At 24.7% G+C, this 20,742-nt stretch overlaps 2 protein-coding genes across 6 annotated transcripts in view; one reads left to right on the top strand and one right to left on the bottom strand.

The window, feature by feature from the left end:
• The window catches only part of LOC117177922, a 173,431-nt gene extending 168,281 nt beyond the window's left edge, over window positions 1–5,150 (top strand). For all 3 annotated transcript variants that reach the window (XM_033369034.1, XM_033369032.1, XM_033369033.1), the window contains one exon: window positions 3,214–5,150. In XM_033369034.1, the coding sequence (XP_033224925.1) occupies window positions 3,214–4,012 (799 nt within the window). In that variant the 3' untranslated portion in view covers window positions 4,013–5,150. The remainder of the gene's footprint in view (window positions 1–3,213) is intronic.
• The window catches only part of LOC117177923 (E3 ubiquitin-protein ligase RNF8-like), a 53,560-nt gene that overhangs the window by 19,868 nt on the left and 12,950 nt on the right, over window positions 1–20,742 (bottom strand). The window contains exon 4 of one of the 3 annotated variants that reach the window (XM_033369035.1): window positions 14,636–15,130. The exons of the other annotated variants lie outside the window; for them this stretch is intronic. Coding sequence (XP_033224926.1) covers window positions 15,078–15,130 — 53 coding nt within the window. The 3' untranslated portion in view covers window positions 14,636–15,077. Of the gene's footprint in view, window positions 1–14,635; window positions 15,131–20,742 lie in introns of those variants that run through there. 3 annotated transcript variants of the gene reach the window in all.

Raw genomic sequence — 20,742 nt, 5'->3', positions numbered from 1 at the left:
AAAATCACAATGAATTTATATTTTTAGTGGGAATCTTACAAATTTTAAGAGAAAAAATCTTTCCAACTTTGATTTCAATTGTTTTTAAAAATAAATAGTTCAATTGTTATCTTTTTCAATTATGATATTCGGCTTAGAATGAGTGATTCGAAAAACTTTCACTTTAAAAAATGATCCATTTTAGATTCTTAATTTTTAAACGTACAATTTAATTTAAAGAATTTTATAATGCAGTTTTAAAGACTTTAACCATTCAAAATTAGAAGTGTTTAAAACCGAAGATTTTGGAAAAAAAATATTTTTATAAACCTGCAACCTCACTTTGACTGCCCCCCCCCATAACATTTACCTATTATAGGTTTGTGAGACCCCCCCCCCAGTGTTAACGTAGTTTATGGTCGATCTCTAAAATTTGCGGTTCAGAGGCCATGCTGAAGAAGCTTTATAATCTAATAAATAAAACTCAGGGTGGCCATTTTAATCGAAGAAAAAAACTCTCGGTCATTTCACGGTTTTTTTCAGGTTCCCAAACATTTTTCACGGTAAATGAAATTTAAAAAATCGAACTCTATTCTAAGCATTTTTCCATTTAAAGGAATAATCAATAAACAACAAATTAAATTTACATATATGGAATAAAAGGTACTAACACTTTTCAATTGAAAACTTTGAAATAAAATGTAGATGAACTGCAACATTTAAAGTTTTATAAATTATAGAGTTTAAAGAGTCAGATTAAATTCCAAAAATATAAATCTACGTTAACATTTTCAATACTCTAAATTAAAGAATCAAGCAATGCACTTTAAAAATGTTCAAAATAATATTTTTGTAAGTAATTTGAAGCTAGACAAATTAAAAAATGAAAAATAATTTTTTTTAAACAGTTTTTAAATTAAAAGTTAAGTTATTTTCATTTGAAATAGTTTAAGCGTCCTTCAAAAACATTAAAATTTTATTTCAAAATATTGAGAAATCTACAAGTGGTTTTATGTTTCCAAATTTAAAATTATTTAAAATTTTGGTTGAAACGTTTAAATATATTTTTTGAGAAAATCCTGCAAATTAAAGAAAATCCTTAAAATTTGAATTTATAAATAACAATAGGAACACTTATTATTTGTAGAAAAAATTAGAGTAATTTTAAGAGATACTTAGAAGTTTAAAAAATATCAAAATTAAATTTAGAACTTGAAATCATTTCAAATCATTTAGAAGAAGTTTGTGATGCGAAAAAATTGGGCTATTCGTACTGAAATTTTGGTGCAAATACCTACAGCCGAATTTAAAACAAAATGCAGCTTTCAATCAAAAAATTTAGAAAATTTTTAAGAATTGTGAAAGGCTTAAAAACAATGAAAACATTTTCTTAAGATTCCTAGGAAAATTGTAAATGATTTTTCATTTTGAAAAATTATTGTAACAAAAAATTTAGCAAGATTTGAAGAGATTTCCAAAATGATCAAAACGGAACCTGGGAGATTTTAAGGATTTTTTTAATTTGCAGGATTTTCCAAAAAATGTAGGAAAAATTCGGTTAATTTAAAAATGTATTTAGAAGTTCTAAACAAAAATTTTAACACACTTCTTTTTAATTAGTTGAAGACATTTCAAGTTTTTAAATTAATTTTGAATCTTTTAAAAACTACGAAATATCTCTTGAAATTACTCAAATTTTTTTTACAAATAATAAGTGTTCAATTGCTATTTATACATCAAAATTTAACAATTTAACTTACAAATTAAACATTTTTTAAACAGAACAATTCAAATTGTAACCTTAAAAGTTGAAAAGCTCTTCGAAATTCTAGAGATTCAAAGCTTTCTATATAAAACAATTCAGTTTCAAAGTGTTTACTTTTACATATATTTGGATTCAATTTACTCGTCTTAAATGAACATTGAAATTTTTAATGGCTAAGAAAAATAATAAAAATATTTTAATTAATTTATTCAATTTAACATAAAAAATAATATAAAGGAAGACCTAAAACTTTGAATTAAAAATATTTTATTGATGAATCATTAAAGTTGTCATTAAAAATAATATTATCGGAATAAATTTTATTATATTAACCCATTAACGACCAAAGAAATAAATTTTATAACATGAGTTTGACCGCAAAATTTATGGGTATAACAAAACAATAAATAGATCAAAAGTACTGTTCCTTATGTTTCTGGATGAGCTAAATTCGAATCCGTTGTCAAAATTCGAATATTTTGACTTCCAAATTGAATATGACGCTTTTTGTATACAAAAATAGTGAAAAATATTTTTAAAAAGTTTTAAAAAAAGGTTCATGGAATAAAAATGTCTTGAAATTAAACATAGAACACTATGAAATTTTTTTAGATTTTTTAGAAAAAATGTTTGATTTTTCAAAAAATTAAAAATTTGAAATTTGCAAAAAAAATTTCAAAAAATCTGAAAAAATTCAAGAATATTCTTTGACTAATTCTAAGACATTTTTATTCTTGGAAAATTTGTACCAGAGCCCATAGATTTTGGGACATTCTTGCATTTTGTCCTACAATATAGAAGAAAAAACATATATATATACAAATTTTCTGTTAAAGATGAGGAATTTTGTGCACCGATGATTGAAGAAACTTTAAGATATTAACGCGTTTTAGTGTGTCTGAAAAAAAAATTATAAAAAGAGAAAATCAAATATTTTTCTCTATTTTGTATGCGAAAACCGCCATATTTAGTTTTGAAGGAAAAATATTCGAATTTTGACGACGGATTCGAATTTAGCTCACCCAAAAACATAAGGAACAGTACTTTTAATCTATTTATTGTTTTGTTATACCCATAAATTTTGCGGTCAAACTCATGTTATAAAATTGATAGCTTTGGCCGTTAATGGGTTAATCTCAATTCGTATTAAGACTTTCGAATTCAAACAGTTACAATCTGGAAATTCTCAAATTTTGAACGGATTTAGAATCGTTTTGTTAAAACAATTATCGTTCAGTTTTGTATACTTTAGTTATTTACAAAACTGTTGAAATAAAATTTGGGCAAATTTTTCTTCTTAAAATTCGTAAAATTCCCGGTCAAGAAATAAATTCACTGCCATTTCCCGGTCTCAGAAAATTCTCGGTCATTTCCCTGTCTAGCGGCCACCCTGAAAATTGCATCTCAGATTTCAGTAATTCTTAAACCCTGCTTCTAGACACTAATTTTCAATGTATATTTTTTTCCAGACGAGAACTGGAGGGTAAGCAAATACTAGAGCAGCGAGTGGAGTCGCTGGAAGCGCGCTGCGAGGACCTGAAAGCCCAGCTGAAAGGCAAGGACACCTACGAGAGGCAGATTTCTCATGAGAACGAAGTTCTCCTCGACTCCTACCACGAGGCATCGAAACACAACAAGCGGCTAGCTCAACGAAACGAGGAGCTTCTCTGGAGGCTGAGACAGAGAAATGAAGTGGTCAATGTCCTAGCCAATCAGCTCGCGACGCCACCGCAGAGACTTTCGCGTTCCCTCGGCCCCGAGCACATCGACCACACTCTCACCCCAGGCAAAAGCTGTCAGCAATCTTCTTCCATGGTTAAGTTTGTCGTCGAGAAGGGCGACTCCGTTGCCTGGACCCTCGAAATCGACGAATCCTCCGAGCGAACTCCTCGGCGAAATAGCGTTTCCAGGCAGAGTTCCCTGAGGCTTTCCGCGCCCAGAGTGCCAGCGGCACTAGGTTCCGTCAGAGCGCGCTCGAAAAGCGTTTCCGTGAGCGAATCGACACGGGAAGAAAGCACTTGGTCCCCGAACTACAATTCGACTCCTCTTCGTCGACGGAGGCCGGGGAGCGTTTCCCCGTCGGCGAATCCCGGAACGATTTCGGGCACCGACGAGGAAACTAGCTCGGGCCCAAGGCCGCAGGAAGCCGGCGGCGAGGCAATGATCTCGGAGGAGACCTCGGCCTCCAGCAGCGAAGACGAATCCTCAGCCAGCAGCGACATTCCGCGGCTGGCAATGGATTTCTCCTGGGACAAGTCGGCCGAGTAACCTCCTCAGGAAACGAAAAACGATTGGATGCGTTTCATGGTTCTCGATGAGCTCTCTTGAATCGGCTTTTTGAATCCTAATTATCTCTTGGCTACGTTTAAGTACCGGAAATGCCTTAAATCATATTGAACAGTCCGACCCAGAGAGGAGAAATTCCCGATCGAAACAGATTCACTCTTCACTTCCATTTGTTCTTAAACAAAAATCATTTCTTCTAAAGTGGTGGTGAATTCGCCCCTTCGGGAGAAATGGAAGCGGGAGTGCAACATCAGCTTCGGTCGGGAATTTCTCCCCAATAAAAGAAAAACTCACTCTAGAATTGAAAAAAGCCAAGTCAGTGTCAGAAGCGTAGATTGTTTCAAGGGTGCTGGAACAGGATTTCCGGTTATCATGTTCCGTATTCGAGGCTTGGGTCATTTAATATATATGGTATGAACCGGAAAATCTATATAAGAATTTGCGCTTACTGATTGGCAACTGGTGAGAAATGAAGTTCAGACCGCATTGCCATTCAAGAGACGATCATCGAATCTGTATTCTTCTAAGTACCGATTCACGAGGACAATCGTTCAACCGTTTCTTTTTTCCTGGACTCCGGGGTAAATTGTGATCATCGCCGACGACCGGGCCTTTGGCGCGTCCTCTTCTCGCGACCTTTGTGCTTTTTGTTACATTCGAGTATTAGCATTTTTTTTTATGTTTTAACCACTTCATCCTGAGGATCGTTTATAAAAGATAGTTTATTCGTGGAGCAGAATTTTCAAGTCTTGACGATGATTTGGTTTCTATTGATGCGATGGGTTCTTCTTAGGCTTGTTTCAAAGCTGTGAGATTGGTATGTTTTAAGTATTGTCAGTTGTATATAAAATATAGTCACAAGACTTATTATAAGGTTTAGTTGTTTCTGTAAAACGATGCGCGCAACGTCAGAAGTCTATATTATATCACAATCTCTATTTATATGATTCGATTTTGCCTCATGTGTACAAGTAATCGAGGACCACTGCGTGTTTTTTCTGGAACTACATTTCTATGTATAAAGTTACTTTACTCGCTATAGACTTCTTTATTAAATTTCACTTTAGTATGTAAGTTAAGTAGGCGTCATCGAGATACAATAAACAATCGCTGCAAATTATTATGGATGTGGGGTTACCCATAAATTACGTAATGCACTTCCCAGGGAATTTTTACGACTTAAAATATGTTACGTCATTTTTGGATGGCTTCTGTGTATTTATTTCCGTTATGTTCAATAATATCAGGAGATTTCGAAGATTTCAAGGAATTTTTAAGGTAATTATTAATTTTTTAATTTTTTAAATTAAAAATTTAATTAGTCAATTTTTGTTTGAAAAATTCGCTTCTTAAATCAAAAACTCACCCAGCCGACACGAAGTGTAAAGAAGTTTTTAGAACGTAATGTTTAAAAGACGCTTTTAGAACGTTAAAAAAATCGTTCTAAGTCAGGCCAAAAAAATATGCCCACTGGACATATTTTTTGGTAGAAATTAATTTTCCAAGTTGATAATTAATTTTTTTTTTGGTTGAAAATTTAATCATTCTCGTTAAAGACTCATCATTTTAGTAGAAAATTAGTCTTTTTGGTGTATAATTCAACTATTACAGTTGAAGATTCATAATCTTAGTTGAGAATTAGATTTTCTTTTGGTTAAAATATTCTCTTTTTTTTCTTCTAAAAATGTAATTATTCTAATTGAATATTCCATCATTTTAGTTGAAAATTCGCTTTTTCTTTTGTAAAAATTAATATTTTTGGTTAAAAATTCAACTATTCTAGTTGCATATTATTCATTTTAGTTGAAAATTCATCATCTCGGTTGAAAATTAAACTATTCTAGTTGAATATTTATGATATTTGTTAAAAATTCATCACTTTCTTGGAAAATGCAAATGTTTTTAAATTTTGTTTGGCTGATTTACAAAATTTCAAGAAATTTTACAATATTTGATAGGGTGGCCGCTGAACCGGGAAATGACCGAGCAGTTTTTCAGACCGGGAAATGACAGTGAATTTTGTTTTTTTTTTACCGGGAATTTTACAAATTTGTAGAAGAAAAATCTGTCCAAGTTCGATTTCAACACTTTTTAAATAATTAGTTGAATTTTTATGTTTTTCAATTATGCTATTATTTAGCTTACAATGCGTAATTCAAATTTTTTTGGTTTAAAAATTGTCCATTTAAAATTTTTATTTTTAACCTTACATTTTTAATTTAAAGAATTTTTAAAGGCTTTCTTAAAGACTTGAACAAATAAAAAATAAAAGCCTTTGATGTTGAAAATTTTGGATAAAAGACATTTTATTTAATAAATAAATCAATTTTCTTAAATTTATCTGTACTTTAAGTAATAAAAAGTGAACAAAAACGAATTGACAAAACGATTTTAAATCAGTTCAAAATTTAAGAATTTTTAGATTTTAACGTTAAAACTTAAGTCGTTTCAATTTGAAAGTCTTAGTCATTAAACAAATGTGAACGCGTGACTGAAAGTTTATGAACTATTTTAAACTTAAAAATAACTTCATAAGAATATATTCTTAATTAAAGGATTAAAATTCTGTTGCAATATTGTTTCAGTCGAAAATATTCAATTTTTAACTCATTCAATTTGAAATTTTTAATTAAAAAAAAAGATTAATTATTGAATATTTAGCAATATTTGAATTTTTATTTAAGACAAGTAAATTGGAACCAAATATTTGAAAGTAAAGAATTTTTAACTGAATTGTTTGACATAGAAAGTCTGGAATCGTTAAAATTTCGAAGAGTCTTTAAACTTTGAACGTTACTTTTCTTAAAATATTCTAGAATCTTTTTTGAAAATTTTGTTTAAATCTTTGAAAAACTTGTTAAATATTCTCTTAAAATAATTGGTCAAAATGAAACATTATTTTTAATTTTCCTATGAATTTTAAGACATTTTTTTATTCTTTTAAAGCTTTTCACAATTCTTGAAAAGAATCAAAATTTGTTGTTTAAAATCTGCGAGAATCTACATTTTGTTTTATATTAGGCTATCATTTCAAGTTTTACATTAAGTTTGAATCTTTTCAAAATTTCTACATGTCTCTTAACATTACTCAAATTTCGCCTACGAATAATAAATGTTCAATTGTTATTTATACATCCAAATTGTGAAGAAATGTTCTAAAATTGGCAGGATTTTCTGAAAATTGTAGAAAAATCAATTAATTTTGACAGATATTTAGAATTTCTGAAAAAATTTCAAAAATAATTTTAAATTTAAAATAAATTTAAAACTTCTAGATTTTTCACGATTTTGAAATAAAATTTTGAAGCTTTCCAAGTATGTTTAAACTATTAAAAAAAAACATTTAATTTTTAATTTAATAAGTGTTAAGTTAAAATTTTTCAATATTTAATGTTTGTAGCTTAAAATTCCATAAAATTATATAATTTCGAAAATTTTAATGTTCACTGATTGATTTTTTAATTTAGAGCTTTGAAAATGATTAAGTCGATTTATATTTTTTTATGTTGAAAAATGTTAGAACCTTTAATTTTATACGCGGAAATTATTGAGCATTTGAATACAGCCTTTTAAAATAAAAACCTTAAATTTTCAATTTTAAAAATTCAAAATTTAACAGTTCCACTTTGAGTGCTTTCATTTGCAGCTCAGTTTTTATTACCTCAAGTAGAAATTTGTTTAGCTTTAGTGTTCCATTTTTTTAAATTTCATTGACCGTGAAAATTGTTTGCGAACCGGGAAATGACCGGGAAATGACCGGGAATTTATTTCGTCGATTAAAACGGCCACCCCGTTTGACAAAAAACTCAGAAAATCTGTAATTGTCAGAAAATTTGTATATACCTGGAAAAATCGGAAAATGTCTGGGAATTTTTTGGAGAGGGTGCAATATCAAATTAAATAACAATGATTCTTCATTTATAAAAGTAGCTTTATATTACTCAGGCCTCGGACTCATATTAGAAATCAAAATATTGTAGTGTCAACAATTTTTGAAAAGTGTTTCAAAATATGTTAAAAATAGTGCTTTTAAAAATGTTTTTCTGCAGTCTATAAATTATCAAAATTCAAATTTATTTATCGCAGGCTTTGACAGCCTTATTCTATTCTTATTTGCCCACTTAAATGCGAACTGAAATAATAGAACTTAATAAGAAAATCCAACTTTGTTTCGATGAAAGTTCATTCTTTTAGGTTATTAAGTCTACTATTGAATTTCTTGTCAAAAATTCATCTTTTTTTTATCAAAAATTTCATTATTTGCTGAAAAATTGAGTTGTTTTGTTTAAAATTCAACTGTTTTGTTGAATTTTCATCTTTTTAGTTTTTATAATGTATCTCCTTCTGTAGAAATTTCATCTTCTTTTGGTTAAAAATGTAACGGATTTAAAACTGATCTGCTTCACTTAAAAATTAACTAAACAATTTGATAGACATTTTTTATTATTTCGTAGAATATTTATGCGTTTTGTTGAAAATTTTTCTTTTTTTAAGAAATTCAATTTTCAATTAATCAAATTATTAATATAATTATTAATTTTTTTTATTTAAAATAAAAATATTTTGTGGTTTAAATATCAACTATTAAATTCTTTTTTAATTAGTATGTCTAGGTTGAAAATGAAACCTTTTGTTAAGAATTCGTCTCTTTGGCTTGACAATTCAACTACTAGGTTGAACTACTTCGTTAAAAACTATTGTTTTTGGTTGAAGATTCATCATTTTAGTTTTAAAATCTGTTTCATTTGAGCATTCAAGTAGTTTGTTGAAAATTCGTATTTTTTATTTGCATTCAATTGTTTTCCATTTAAAATAAAAATATTTTTTAGATTAAATATTAACATTTTTTGTTAAAATTTTTTTTTTTTAATTAATATTTTTAACTAAAAATTAAACTGTTGATTGAATTCCACTATTTTTTTTATTACTAATTTTATTACTTGGTTCACAGTAAAACTCTTGATAAAAATGAATTTTGTTGGTTAAAGATTAATTTGTTTAGACTGAAGGTGTAACTATTCCATTATAAAGATTTGATTATTCAATTTTTGATTACAAAATGATCTTTTGTAGTTGAAAACTCGTATTTTTTTTTGTAGAAATTAATCTTTCAAGTTAAAAATTAATTTTTGTCTGTTGAAAATTCAGTAATTCTAGTTAAAGATTCTTCATTTTAGTAGAAAAATTCATTTTTTCGGTTTAAAATTCAACGATTCCAGTTGAATATTCATGATTTCAGTTGATAATTGGTTTTACTTTTGGTTCAAAATGATTTTTATCCCGAAAATGTAACTTCTAATTAAATAATCCATCAACTTATTTAAAAATTCGTCTTTTTAGTAGAAATTAATCTTCTTGGTTGAAAATTAATCTTTATGATTCAGAATAATATGACCTGTTCATAATTTAAACCATTTAATTAAAAATTCACCTTTTTAGTTTTATATTATTCATCTATTCCACTTTATTATTTATATTTTTTTGAAAATTAGATTTTTCTTTTTAACTGAAAATGTTATGTTAGAATTGAATATTTAGTTATTTTAGTCGAAAATTCAACTTCGGCAGAACACTAATTTTTAAAGTAAAAATGAACTATTTATTCAATTCTTAGATTTTTGTTACAAATTTTTTATTTCATGAAAATTAATCTTTTTGATTGAAAATTCAATTATTCCAGTTAAAGATAATTTATTTGATTTAAAAATTCACATTTTGGTTTATAATTCAATTGTGGCGGGAGAATTTTCATAATTTCGGTTGAAAATTAATTTTTTTAAGTCAAAAATTAACTATTACATTTTTCTTCAAAAAATTAACTTTTATATTTCAAAATTCCACTATGTGTTTCAAAAATTGTTTTTTTTTTTTTTTTAGTTAAAAATTATACTATTTCGTTGGAAATTTGTGCATTTTGTTGAAAAATCATATTTTTTGCGGACAATCAATCTAGTATGAAAATTCATCTTGTTAGTTGAAAATTTAGGTATTCCAGTTATATATTCATCATTTTAGTTGAAAAATCATCTTTTTGGTTCAAAATAAAGCTGCTTGATTGAAAGTTAAACTCTGTTAGTAAAAATTTAATCCTTTTGGTTAAAAATTCATCTATTCTAGTTAAATATTCATTCATTTTAGTTCAAAGTTAATCTTTTTGGTTTAAAAACTATCTATTCCAGTTGAAGATTCATCATTTAAGTTGAAAATTAATCACTTTGGTAGACAATTTTCTTTTTTAACTGAAAATGTAACACAGTTAGAAATTCAACTCTTTGGTTGAGAATTCATGTGTTTTGTTGAAAAATCATAGTGTTGAGTAGAAAATGAATCTTTTTGGTTAACAAATTAACTATTTGATTAAAACTTCATTTATTTTGTTGAAAGTGCAAAATTTTACTTGAAAAATTAGAAATTTTAAACGATTTAAGTTGAATTTAATATAGTACCCACATTAATTTTATCAAAGTATGCACTTAATTTTGAGTATAAGAAGATAAAATACAAATTTGCTTGAATTATTATTCAAATTATAGACAAATTCAAGAAATGATTAATCATGTTTTTACTATTATTTAATTACATCGATGGTGTTAATATATTTAAGAATATCTTGTAATATAATTTGTCCAAACTTTCTAAATTAAACATATTAATTGAATAACTAGAAACTAAAAAAAAAACATTATATATCATAAAATTGAAAAACAAATTCAAAGATTCTATAGATTAAAATGGATTGAGAAAATTGGAGTTTTCTAGGGATTTCATCAGAATTCAAGAGTTTCAAAGTTTTTAGGGCATTTTAAAATATTTCAAGGGGCCTTACTAGAGTGTATGCGATTTCACAAGATATCCATTTTTTCTGGAATTTTGAGACATTACAGATTTAAAAATGTTTTATGAGATTTTACAAGATTTATGTGTAAGGGTTTTCGAAGTATTTTGAAGGATTTAAAAAAATTTTATAGGTATCCTGATCATTCGTAATCGTAAAATTTCAAATTAAACTGTTGTAAATTTTATTCTTTTAAATGAACAAAATGGAAAACCAATATAGTACCAAACTAATAATAATTAAAATAATTAATTCATTAAACAATTCATAAAATTCCTACTTATAACAAAAATTCCAGTCAATTTTCCGGTGAAAAATGTCATTTTTCCCGGTTGATTTTTTTTAGCGTTTTTAATAATATAATTATATGCTTTTTGAAAAGAACTAAACATTTTAGAACTCGAAGGTAAAATAAATGGTATTAAAAAGAATAATAATGGCACCATATTCCTAAGATTTCAAGTCGAAATATTCAATTTTTCAACAAAATAATGGAATTTTAAACCAAAAAAGATGAACTGTTAACCAAAAAAGACGAATTTTTAATCAGAGTTTAGCTTTATAGCTAGATTTGAATGTTTTAGAAGCAAAATTGAACTTTCAAACTCATAAGAAGATGAATTTGCAACAAAAAAGATTAAACTTCAACCAAAAACAGTTGCATTTCCAACCAAATATTTGAATTTTCAATCATAAAAGATTACTTTTCTACCAAATGATGAATTTTCTATAAATATAGAATAATCTCACGATACAGTGGATTTTTCTAAAAAATTGTTTCTGTTTTTTTTTATCGAATCATTTCCATTAATTAGCACTCCAGTATGAAAATCAGGTTATAAAAGTAAACTCAGAGAACACCCGAAGACAAAGATTTTAATTTTTTTTTTTAATTTTAAAAAAAAAAATTTTTTAATTTTTTAATTTTTTAATTTTAATTTTTAAAGATTTTAAAATGTGGGTTAAAAGAATATGGAAGACTTTGAGATCTTTTTTTTTGTTAATTTTTCAAATTTTTAAGTAAACTTAATTTTGTCAGTGTGTGAAAAAAATTTCCTAAAATTCATGGGGATTTTAAAATCATTGTTTCGTAAGGAATTTCAAGAGAAAATCGAAAAAATATCACAAAAAATTTGGAATTATTTCCTAAAATCTTTAAAAAGCGTGAAAAATTTAAAAGCAACATTTTGTAATTTTGCCTTATTACATCATTTTAGAGAAAATTTGAGTATGTTTGAGAGGTATTCAAAAGTTTTGAAATGATTCAAAAATAATTAAAACTTGTGAAGATTTTTAAAGAATTTTTTAATGCTTCACGAAAATGAGACATTTTTCAGGTTCCTAGAAAAATTAAAAGTTTTTTTTTAGAAAAATTAATTGGAAGAGATTATTTAAAAAGATTTTAGAAGATTTCAAAAATAGTCAAAGAAGAATCGGAGACATTTTAAGGCAATGTTTTAAATTTTGCAGAATAAATAAAAAATGAAGGAAAATTTTTAATAATTTTTAGAAATTAGAAGGTTTAAGAGGTCTGACAAGATTAAAAAAAGAATTTTTTTATATTCGTGTGCAAATTTTAAATAATTTTTTATTTTGAAAAATGAACTTTAAGAGAAAATCAAAAGAGGTTTTTAAACATAACAAAGGTTTTCCTAAAATTTCTCAAAATAGTTTAGAAGATTTAAAAGCAAAACGTTTCAATTTGGTAAGATTGCAAAATAAAAACGAACAAAAATTGGGTAAATTCAAGAAATATTTAATGGAGTTTAAAAGAATTTCGAAAGTTTTCAAGAGAATAAACAAATTTTCTTAAAATTGGTGGGAAAATTTAGGTTTGTTTTTTAAATTTGGAATGATATTTGTAAATTTTGAGAAAAATTCTTGTCAGTTAAAAATATTTTCGGGAATTTAAGACGTTTTAAATAGATTAAAAATATTTAAAAAATCGGAAACATTTTCGAAAATGTATCAAATATTTCTTGATTTCCTTCCCAACTTCTAAAGGTTCTAAGCATCTTTTAAAAAGATTCGAATTTTTCATAATATTTCGTAAAATCCTATACAATGAAAAAAATTCTTTAAAATCTTCTACATTTTTTTTACAAGCCTGAAATATTGAAGAATCTTTCAATTTTTCTCAACAATCTTTTGATAATTATTTTTACATAAATTTAATAACAAGGTGATAATACTTGGATGGATTTATCATAGCACTTCGGAAAATAATTTTAGATTAATTTGAGTGTTGTCAAAAAATAAAAAAATATTCGTTAATCGTCTTTCTTTAAGAGTGAAATACAAATTTTAAAATATTTTAGCTTTGTTACAAAGTGTAATTAATTTAAAAAATATCACATTTAGGAATTCGTTATTCCATTGTAATAGAAAACAATATTTTAGGATTTATCATATTCCTTGTTTTTCATCTATATAGATATAATAATTATATTGATTATATAGTAACATCATATTTTAAAACGGCAATATAAAACAAAATGAGTTCTTCATCATTATATTTAAAAGGGTTTGAATATCCGGGACTATCACAAAATAACGAGAAAATGAATAATAAAATCATAAATTAGCAAGAAAAAGAAACTGCTGAATTATAAAATAAATGAATAGTTAAATTCCCATAAATATTTCTATGTCTGAAATTTAAGTTTGACGACATTTTAAATTTGCCGAAAATAATGAATAAATTATTAATTAAATTGTTTACCTTATTTATAATGATATTAATAGCTCATAAATTAATAATCAATTAACTGATTTCAGCAGTTCTAAATTTCGAAAATTGAAATATTTGTGGGAATTTAACAATTCATTTAATTTATAACCCGGTCTTGAAGTCGGTAAATTTTAGTTTTGGATATTTTTAAATTGGAGATTTTATTTTTTGCCAATTAAAGATCTTTTCGTTATTTGAAATCTGGATAATTTTATAATTTGATAATAATATATATTTTTGGCATTTTTTTCATTCATTTGTGTATTCCTTCTTTATTTTTAAATTATTTTTTATAAGTTTTGAATATCCATGCAATTTGTTTGTTTGAATTGTGTCAATTATGCCGCTTTTTCCTACATTAAAGAAAATAATACGTAAATATATAAGTCTGATTTACTACCCGACTCTACACTATGAACAAAAAATAATTTTAAAGGGTTCTTCATATTTATTTTGTAATTTTTATGCATTTTTCCTATGGTACTGCATGGTTTTGTAGAACAAATATACTACTAGCGCCCCCGCACGGCCGTTTTCAATTCTCGTGATACATTTTTTGCATTGGGCAGTACAGTGGAAGCACCCCCCTGGTTAAACCAAAAATATTATGTTAAAAAAAGACTTACAATCTAAAACAAATTTTTGTGATGTTAGTTTTTTCCATTAAAAAATTCCATTTTCAATTAAAAATCATTATATTTTAAAGAATCATTACAATATTTATATCAGTGTATTTAATCGGAAACGTTACATTTTAGACAAAACAAGAAACTTTCATCATCTTTGGTGTTGTAAAATTGTTAAGAAATTTTTTCCTCCTTTTCTATCCATGGAAAATCATTTTTTGATGTTATGGTGTTGATCAAATTTTTATAATTATAGTTTCTGTTAGTTAATCTCTTCTTTAAATATATTTATTAAAGTCGAGTAGCCGCAATTTATCTCTTTTTTCAATTATTGTAATTTAAAATTATATTCGTTAAAATTAGGTACAGAAATTAATGAAAAAGATATGTCTTTATTAGTTGTAATAAAGCATTTGACGCTTAAATTTTAGTTACAAATTTTAAGAAATTCACAGTTTCAAATGGCACTTAAAATATAAATTTATACTGTACAAGTAACTCGATCTTATTGCTATTCCTTATCACTACTAAGAATTAAAGTATCGAAATTCAGAACGCAAATTAAATAAACACTTATAAATAATGTCACAAAATTGAGAGGTACAAACAGTTTGTAAAAAAATATTATCCAACCAATCCATAAATTAGGAATACTGATATTTTTACGCAATCTATATAAAAACTTGAGTATTTATACACGCAACAAAAATTAATAACGAGAGTTCATACCTTCCGTCCACGGAAGATGCAAGATATCATAAACGATATTGAAATTCGAGTCACGTTTCGACTTTATCAAAAATCAAAAGAAAATCTTCACAGAACAATTTTTGGTTTGGCTCCAGCAAGATTTAATTATTTTCTTTTATGACTCTTGACAGCAATGTTTTTTGTCTGCTTAGCTAATTCTGAAATAGAAGATTTATTACATTAACATTAAAAATATAAACAATTTAAAAATCTATAATTAAACAAAGCGTTAAATATGAAGTTTTTCAAATTAGTGAAACAATATTTAATAATTTTTATTTGAAGGCGCTTCAAATTAAAAAAATATATGTATTGAACGATTTTGAATTAAAAACTTCCTAATCAATTACAGATTGAGCAATATTTTGAAAAAAGGACGATAAATTGAATGAAAAGGAATTACGCTTGTATCGTTTCTGAATAAGTGTTTAAAATTAAATAATTTAATATTTAGTGTTTGAAATTCAAAATTCTAGAATCAGAAGCTCTCGAAATTGAAAATATTTATTTTGAATTGAAGAATCTCGAAATTGAATTATTTCAGATTAAAACTTCAAGAATAGGATAATTTCCAAAATGTTGAAAATTGAATAATTCCATATTAGAATTTCGAAAAATGGATCATTTAAAATTCTAAAGAGTTGGAATTGTATTATATTTCTAATTAAAAGCGTTTAAAATTAAAAACTTTTCAAATTAAATAATTTTTCATTCGAAGCGGTAAAAACTTGATTTCTGAAATTATAGAATTTAAAATTGTTCTTAAATACGAAAAAAATAATTTAGTATTCATATTGATTATACAAATTTTTTAAGATAACAAAATTTCACCTAATTCTGAATAAGAAACATTAAAAATGAAAACAAAATCCTAGTAAGTAAAATGAATCAGAACTTCATTCAAAATTGGAAAAAAACTTTTAAAAATAAAAAAGATTTAATTTGTTGATAAAAGTTATTTAAATTTACCAATTTAAATTTTTATTTCAAAATTAAAACTTATAAAATGGAAAAATTGAAAATTAAAGAACTCCAAAATTGTAATTATTCAATTACTGAGGTATAAATTTCAGATAATTGTATTTTTATCTACTATTTGGAATTTAAAGAATACAATTTTTACTTTTTAAATTCAAATCGTTTAATTTTCAACACTTCATTGAGAATTATTATTTATTATTGAATTTATGCAATAAAATATTTTTCAATTTTAAATCATTCATTTTTCTAAATCTTCGACTAAAAATCGGAAATTTTTATGATATTACATTGAATATTAAGAATTGAAAAAAAACATAAAACAAGATTAATATGGTTCCAATTTTCGGAATTTCATCATTTGAAGCCTTCAAATTCGAATTTTATCTTTTTAAGTTTACTTTAAAAGTTTCGATATATTTTAACATTTTGAAATAAAAAATTATTTAATTTTCAATTCGTCAAGTCTTTCAATTTCATAATCTACGATTTCAAAGAATTAAAAAAATCAGACAATTTTTTTATGCTCAAATTGGAAATAAAAACAATGTAGAATATTTAAATCTAAAATTAATTAAATTAAAACTAACCAAAATTGAAACCAAAAAATTTAAAATATTTCATTATAAAACGATTCATTTCATTTTTCGCTGAAACTTTTTTTTTAGTTGAAAATTCAAGTATTTTATTGAAAATTGGCCTTCTTGAGTAGAAAATTCAACAATTTAGTAAAAAAATTTTTTTGCCCGAAAATTTATTTTTTTTTTAGTTGAAAATGAAACTGTTCAATTAAAAATTAATTTCTTTAGATGGAAATTCCGAGTTTTTTTTTGCAAAATCCATGGTTTTGGTAGAATTGAAATGCTTTTCAATTAAAATGAAAATCTTATTTGTTTGAAAATTCAACTACTTAGTTGAAAGTCAAACTACTTTGCTGAAAATTCATTCTTGAACTGAAAATTTAACTGTTCCATTTTCGATTAAAAAGTTACCTTTTTCAGTTGCAAATTCAACTATATGGTTGAAAATTAATGCATTTAGTTGAAAATTCGCCTTTTTTAGTGAGAATTAAACGATTTTGTTGAAAATTCGGCTTCTTTGCAGAATAAATTTTTTAAATTAAAACCTTTATTATATGAATTTTTCATTGAGACCTCTTTTTTTAAGTTTGTTAACAAAATTTTGTTGAAGATTCATTCCTTTAGTAGAAAATTGATGTCTTCGATTGAAAATTTTACTATTTTGCTGAAGATTTCTCTTTCTTTGTACAAGAAATTAACTTTTTAAACTGAAAATTTTAACTTAAACTGTTTGATTGGGCATTCATTTATTGTATTGAAAATATTTTTTTATTTGAAATAATATTTTAAAGTAAAAATTTAACTACTTCATTTTTGGTTGAAACTGTTTCTTTTTTAGTTAAAAATTCAATTATTTTGTTGAAAATTTGGCTTTTTTGGCAGAATACATTTTTAAAAATTAAAATCTTTATTAGTTGAAATATCAACTATTACATTTTTCATTGAGATCTTTTTTTTAACTGTTTTGTTAAAAGTTATTTTTTGTTTAATTGAAGATTCATTCCTTCAGTTGAAAATTGATGCCTGAAAATTTAACTATTTTGTTAAAAATTCGATTTCTTACCAAAAAATTAATGTTTCAACCTGAAAATTGAACTATTAAATTTTTTATTGAAAACTGATCTTTTTTATTTTAAAGATAAATTGTTTGGTTGGATGTTCATTTATTTGATTAAAAATGGATTTTTTCTGGATTAGAAATCCATTTTTTAACTGAAAATTTAACTACTGCATTTTTGTGAAAAACTGATCTTTTTTTAATAGAAGATTCATCCGTTTTGTTAGAAATTTATTTATTTTTTTGTTAAAAATTGCAAGTGTTTGGTTTGAAATCAATCTTTTTTGGTTGACAATTAAACTATGTTCTTAAAAATTCGCCTTCTTTGGTAAAATAACTTTTTAAGTTTTTTAATTAAAATCTTTTTAGCTGAAATATCAACTATTACATTTTTCATTGAGATTTCTTTTTTTTTTAATTGCTTTGTTAAAAATTAGTTTTTTTTATTGAAGATTTGTTCCTTTAGTTAAACATTAATTGAAAATGTAACTATTTGGTTGAAAGTTTATTTTCATTATAAAAAATTAATTTTTTAAGCTGAAAATTACATTATGTCATTTTTTTGTTAAAAATTGATGTTTTTTTTTTGAAAATCAAACTGGATGGAAATTCATTTATTTTATTAAAAATTGTTTTCTTTCTGGATTAGAAATTAATTTTTTTTAACTGAAGATTTAAATATTTTTCTTTTTTAGTTAAAAATTCATCTGTTTTGGTAGAAATTAAATGTTGTTGTTGAAAATTGAAACTGTTTTCTTTGGAATGTATCTTTTTTGGTTGATGATTCAACTATTTTCTTGAGAATTCGCCTTCTTTGGCGGGATAACTGTCTTCGATTTTCAATTAAAATATTTTTTTAGTTGAAATATCAACTATTACATTTTTCAAAGAGACTTTATCTTTTTGTCGAACTACTTTTTTACGAAATTATTATTTTTTGAAGTTTCATTTTTTTATTTTGAAAATATATCTCTTTGATTGATAATTGAACAATTTCAACTATTTTAAATATTCAATTTTGAACGTTAAAATGGGTCAATTTTTTTATTTTCAATAGTTTCAGAATAATCTTTCACAATCCATTATTGGTGATTTTTTAATACTTGAACTATAGTGCAATTGTAAAATAAATAAATTAATTTATATTTACAATCTATCAACTCTCAATGCTACCGTTGAATTAAAGATTCTAATAGTTTAGAGCCGAAAAAAATGGTTTTCAAACCAAAACAAAGATTCCGCAATCGAAACAATTCTTCTTCAACCTGAACAAATGAACTTAACAACAAACAAAAATATTTAAAAAACTGATTTTAAATTGCATTATAACAAGTGGCACGAAATTTTTGATATTTCACGGCCAATGAAATTAAAAAAATTAAACTATATTCTAAACATTTTTCCATATAAAGTAATAAACAATAAACAACAAATTAAAGCATTCAAAGGGGAACACTTAAATTCCAAACTTTTAAAATTCAAGTTTAAAAGTATTCAATTCAAAAATTGTGAATTCAAATGTTCAATAACTTACACGCATAAACTAGAAGGTACTAACACTTTTAAATTAAACCGTTTTAAGTGAAATTCAAATAAACTGAAAAATGTAGAACTTTTATAAATTATAGAGTTCAAAGATTCAGATTAAGTTCCAAAAATATAAATCCACGTTAAAATTTTCAATACTTTAAATTAAAGAATCAAGCAATAAACTTTAAAAAATTTCAAAATTATATTATTTTAAGTGATTTTAAGCTAGACACATTAAACATTAAAAAATAATTTTTTTAACTTAACAGTTCTTAAATTATTTTTATTTCAAATAGCCTAGGTATCCTTCAAAAGCTTTAAAATTGTATTTCAAAATCCTGAAAAATCTAGATGTGGTTTTAAATTTTTCCACATTCAAAATCATTTTTTAACTTTTTGTCAGAACTTTAAAATATATTTCAAAATGAATTGAATTTTTTCTATAACTTTTAGAAAATCCGGTAAATTGAGAAAAAAAATTAAATTTATGAATAACAATACAACACTTATTATTTGCAAAAATATTTAGAGTAATATTAAGAGATATTTAGAAGTTTTAAAAAGATTTGAATTAAATTTAGAACTTGAAATAATTTCAAATACTTAAAGCCGAATTTAAAATAAAATGTAGATTTTTGCAGATTTCAAACAAAAAATTTAGAATTTTTTTAAGAATTGTAAAAGTCTACGAAAGAATAAAATTTTTTTTAAGATTCTTATGAAAATTGAAGAGGATTTTTCACTTTGAAAAATTATTGTAACAGAAAGTTTAAGAAGATTTTAAGAGATTTAAAAAATGATCAAAGAAGAACATGGAAGATTTTAAGGATTTTATTTAATTTGCTGGATTTTCAAAAATTGTTGAAATATTTCGATCAATTTTAAAATATATTTAGAAGTTCTGAAAAAAATGTTAACACACTTCGTTTAAATTACTTGAAATAATTTCAAGTTTTTAATTAATTTTGAATCTTTTCAAAACTTCTACATATCTCTTAAAATTGCTCCAAATAATAAGCATTTAATTGTTATTTATTCGTAAAAATTTAACAATTTCGCTTATAAATTAAAAACTTTTTAAATAGAACAATTAAAATTGTAACGCTAAAAGATTAAAAGTTCTTTGAAAATCTAAATATTCAAAGCTTTCAATGTAAAGCAATTCAGTTTCAAATTGTTTTCTTTTAAATATTTCGTTCCAATTTATTCGTCTTAAATGAAGAGTGAAATATTGCTAAATATTAAATAATTATTCTTTTTCTATATTAAGAAATTTCAAATTAAATGGGATAAAAATTAAATAATTTAGACTGACAATATTTTACATTTAATAAAAACCTTTAATTATGACTATATTATTATAGATTTATTTTTAAGTTGGAAATAATAAAACGCACGTTTACATTTTTTAATAGCTAAAAAAATTAATAGAAATAATATATTAATAAATTTATTTATTAAATTTAATATAAAAAAATAATCTAAATCTAGAATTGTTTGGTCAAATCAATTATTGTTCAGATTTCTATACTTAGAGTAGAGATCCATTTTAAAAGTAATTTATTTATTTATAATTACAGATGACAAAATAAAACTGTTTTTCATCAAAAATTTTCAGCTTCAA

Source organism: Belonocnema kinseyi, chromosome 8, assembly GCF_010883055.1.
Source record: "Belonocnema kinseyi isolate 2016_QV_RU_SX_M_011 chromosome 8, B_treatae_v1, whole genome shotgun sequence".
NCBI classification, from domain to species: Eukaryota; Metazoa; Arthropoda; class Insecta; order Hymenoptera; family Cynipidae; genus Belonocnema; species Belonocnema kinseyi.
Note: the sequence above shows the minus strand (reverse complement) of the source record. Positions and strands in the feature narration are given on the sequence as shown.